The following is a 3,004-nucleotide window of genomic DNA, read 5'->3' as shown; positions in this document are numbered from 1 at the left end:
CAGGGGCTCAAGTGGGAAGAGAATACTTTGAAAATGATGATGGCAACACATGTGCAAATATGCTTGACACACTGGATGAGTGTATGGATTGTGATAAGAGATGTAAGAGCCTCAAATAAAAGTATTTTTTAATTAAATAAATATATTTCCATTGTTAAGGGATTTACTTGTGTAAAGGAACAAACCTTCAAAATGCAAACATATTTGATAGGAAGGTCTTTAGGTTTTGTAGAGTAAAAATTATATAATGATGGAAGTAAAGGGTATTTAAGGGAGTTTTTAAAAGATGTTCTCACTTTATAGATATGTAGAGAGGCATAGAGAATTTGAAGGTATTTCCCAATCTAAAATTGGATGTAAAAATCCAGAACTGGAGCTCTCATTCAGCATTTCAAATCTGTGCACCTGATACAGCCTCTAGAGAAAAATGAATTTGCAAATAAGAACCCCACTTCCCAATATACAACTTCTTGAAATAAAACATGATTTATCTCCTAGTCTTTAGAAACTAGATGAGTAGAAACCATTTGCCCATGAGTCAATTTTGACTCACGGCCAACCAATGGAGATCTATAGAACTGGGCTCCATAGGGTTTCAATGGATGATTTTTCAAGGGTGGATCCCAAGGCTTTTCTTACAAGATGCCTCTGAGTAGACCTGAACCTCCAGTCTTTCAGTTAAAGAACTGAACATGTTAGCAGATGACTATAAACAGGAGCTAGAATTCTAACAATGTCATGTCTTTGAGCCACTGCTGCAGAAGCACCTGCCTCTCCTATCCCACCTTTATGGTCATCTTGTAGCTAATTGGCTAATTATTATTTCCTTCCAGAAATTCTAAATTGGGTATTAGATAAAGATTACAACTTCATATTATTGAGCAAATAAAAATGGATATTTTTGAATTATAGATTTTTAAAAAGTTGGCTTTTTCACTCACGTAAACCAATGAGAAAAAAATGAAATTAATAATGAGGATAGAAGATGTGAAACTAAATATGAGCATAGATTTCCAAGAGGAGAACCGTTCAACTTTTTCATCATAAAAACTTAGTAGTCTTAATAAATATAACTACCTCTTAAATCTGTGAGTATACATAGGCAATATTAGTGATTTGTTGTTAAACCTCTAAGAGCCCTGGGGCACTGTGTGGTAAGCATTGGGCTGCGAACCAAAAGGCCAATGGTTCAACCTCACAGGCACTCTTGGGAAGGAAGATGTGGTTGACTGTGTCTTTATAGACTCAGAAGCCATGTATATTTGTGCAAAATATATATCTATATTCAGGATGACTCCAAATCAGTTTAATGATGATGGGTTTGGATTTGGCTTTTTAGTTGGGCTACTAACCATAAAGTCAGCAAAAAAACCACCAGACATTTCTCATAAGAAAGAGGAGGTTTTCTATTCCCATAAAGATTTACAGTCTTACAAACCCACAGGAGCACTTCTACCCTGTCTGATTTGTGACCATCCATGGAGTTGGTACAGGTGTGGCTGTGTTGCCTTCTGTTGTGAACTGGGTTGCCACGATAAAGGAATGGACTTGCTGGCAGCTAACAGCAACATCAACCTGCACATGATTGAACCTATTTTATGCAGTTGTCCTTTTAATCAAGAGATTGTTATTCCTTTTAGCAGATACTGGTAGTTGCCTGCATAACATCTCTTCACATTCACCTTATTCCCACAGCTATAATTTCCTTTGAGAGCCATGATGTATCTGCTTTAAAATACTTGAGTTTTCATTCTCTCCTGCAACTCAGAATGTTCAATGGAATGTCGGCAGAACTCCTCAGGCAAAGCAAAACCTTCACAACATAAAAGCAAATTGAAAAGCACAAAGACTTGAGCCTTTTATCCTGTGTCTTAACATTTCTTCCTGTCTGGAGTGCTGACAATGCCCTAGCCATGCCACATGCTAAGGGCCCACAGAAGTATTCAAAAAAAGCTCGGGTCACAGAAGACATCTCAAGAAGCTATTGCCAACTTGATACTGCTCACCTTTGGAAAGTTAGAGCACACGTCAAGACAATCAAGTCCTTTGTGCCTAAGCAGGTTTATCTGGGTTGTATGTTGTTTGCAGGCAAATATGTTTCTAAGTGATTTTGCTATAAGAGTTTTGACAAAGTGGCCTTGGATTCTATGGTGAAGGGATGATGGTTCTGGGTCTGATCCTTTTCTCAGAGCAACAACACCAACAGCAAAATGAGATTAAGCAGGACAGTATCAGTATCTTCCTTCCTTCCTTCCTTCCTTCCTTCCTTCCTTCCTTCCTTCCTTCCTTCTTCCTTCCTACCTTCCATCCTCCTCAATTGTGAAAAAATACAAGGGAAGGTCATGGACAAATTTCATTAGGTTATAACTCCAGTTTCCCCACAAACTTGTTGAAGCTTTCTTGCATAGTATGGAATTTGCCCCTTTAACCACTTTCGCTGTATATTTCATTGGCATTAATTACAGGCACAATATACCACAAACATTACTAGCATATATCCCAAAACTTTTTATCACCTCATGTAGAAATTTGGTGGGTCATTTTTAACCCAATAAAGTTGTAAGCATTAGCAAGGAGCAGTGCTGCTCTCTTCCGTATACTCTGAGTTGGACTGACTCAATGGCAGTGGGTTTAACTATATTGCCGCATGAAGCTTCTGAATTCTGATTTCGATGGATTCAGGTGCTTTTCCCCTTGTGCCCGGCAGAAAGCAGTGGAGTGGAACATTTGCACAATCTGATATTTTCCTGTCCTAATTATGAAGGTAGCCATAACGATTCTCACCCTGCTCAGAAGGGCCTTGGGTATCTCTACAAATGACACTGTCCCCTCAATTGGTGCCAAGAGGGAGAACATTCAGCAAGATAACAGCAGTCAATGAAGCGTGTGTATGCCAATGCACATGCTTACCTCCAGCGTGGGGTGGGGGACCGCACAGGAGCACCATCCCTTGGCCTTGCCGGACAGACACTGTGCTTCGAGTCCTGGTTTTAAAGTTTTCAAG

The 3,004-nt window shown here is 39.3% G+C and overlaps 1 protein-coding gene across 1 annotated transcript in view; it reads right to left on the bottom strand.

Moving 5' to 3' along the window:
- Window positions 1-3,004, bottom strand: part of CNTN4 (contactin 4) — a 1,263,733-nt gene that overhangs the window by 373,252 nt on the left and 887,477 nt on the right. The window contains exon 8 of the mRNA XM_045290662.1: window positions 2,911-3,004. This exon is cut by the window's right edge and continues 4 nt beyond it. Within this exon, the coding sequence (XP_045146597.1) occupies window positions 2,911-3,004 (94 nt within the window). The remainder of the gene's footprint in view (window positions 1-2,910) is intronic.

The sequence above is a fragment of the Echinops telfairi genome, unplaced genomic scaffold (genome assembly GCF_000313985.2).
Source record: "Echinops telfairi isolate 266 unplaced genomic scaffold, ASM31398v2 ScPeMD7_49;HRSCAF=173, whole genome shotgun sequence".
NCBI classification, from domain to species: domain Eukaryota; kingdom Metazoa; phylum Chordata; class Mammalia; order Afrosoricida; family Tenrecidae; genus Echinops; species Echinops telfairi.
The sequence above is the reverse complement of the archived record's forward strand: the minus strand, read 5'-3'. Positions and strand labels throughout refer to the sequence as shown.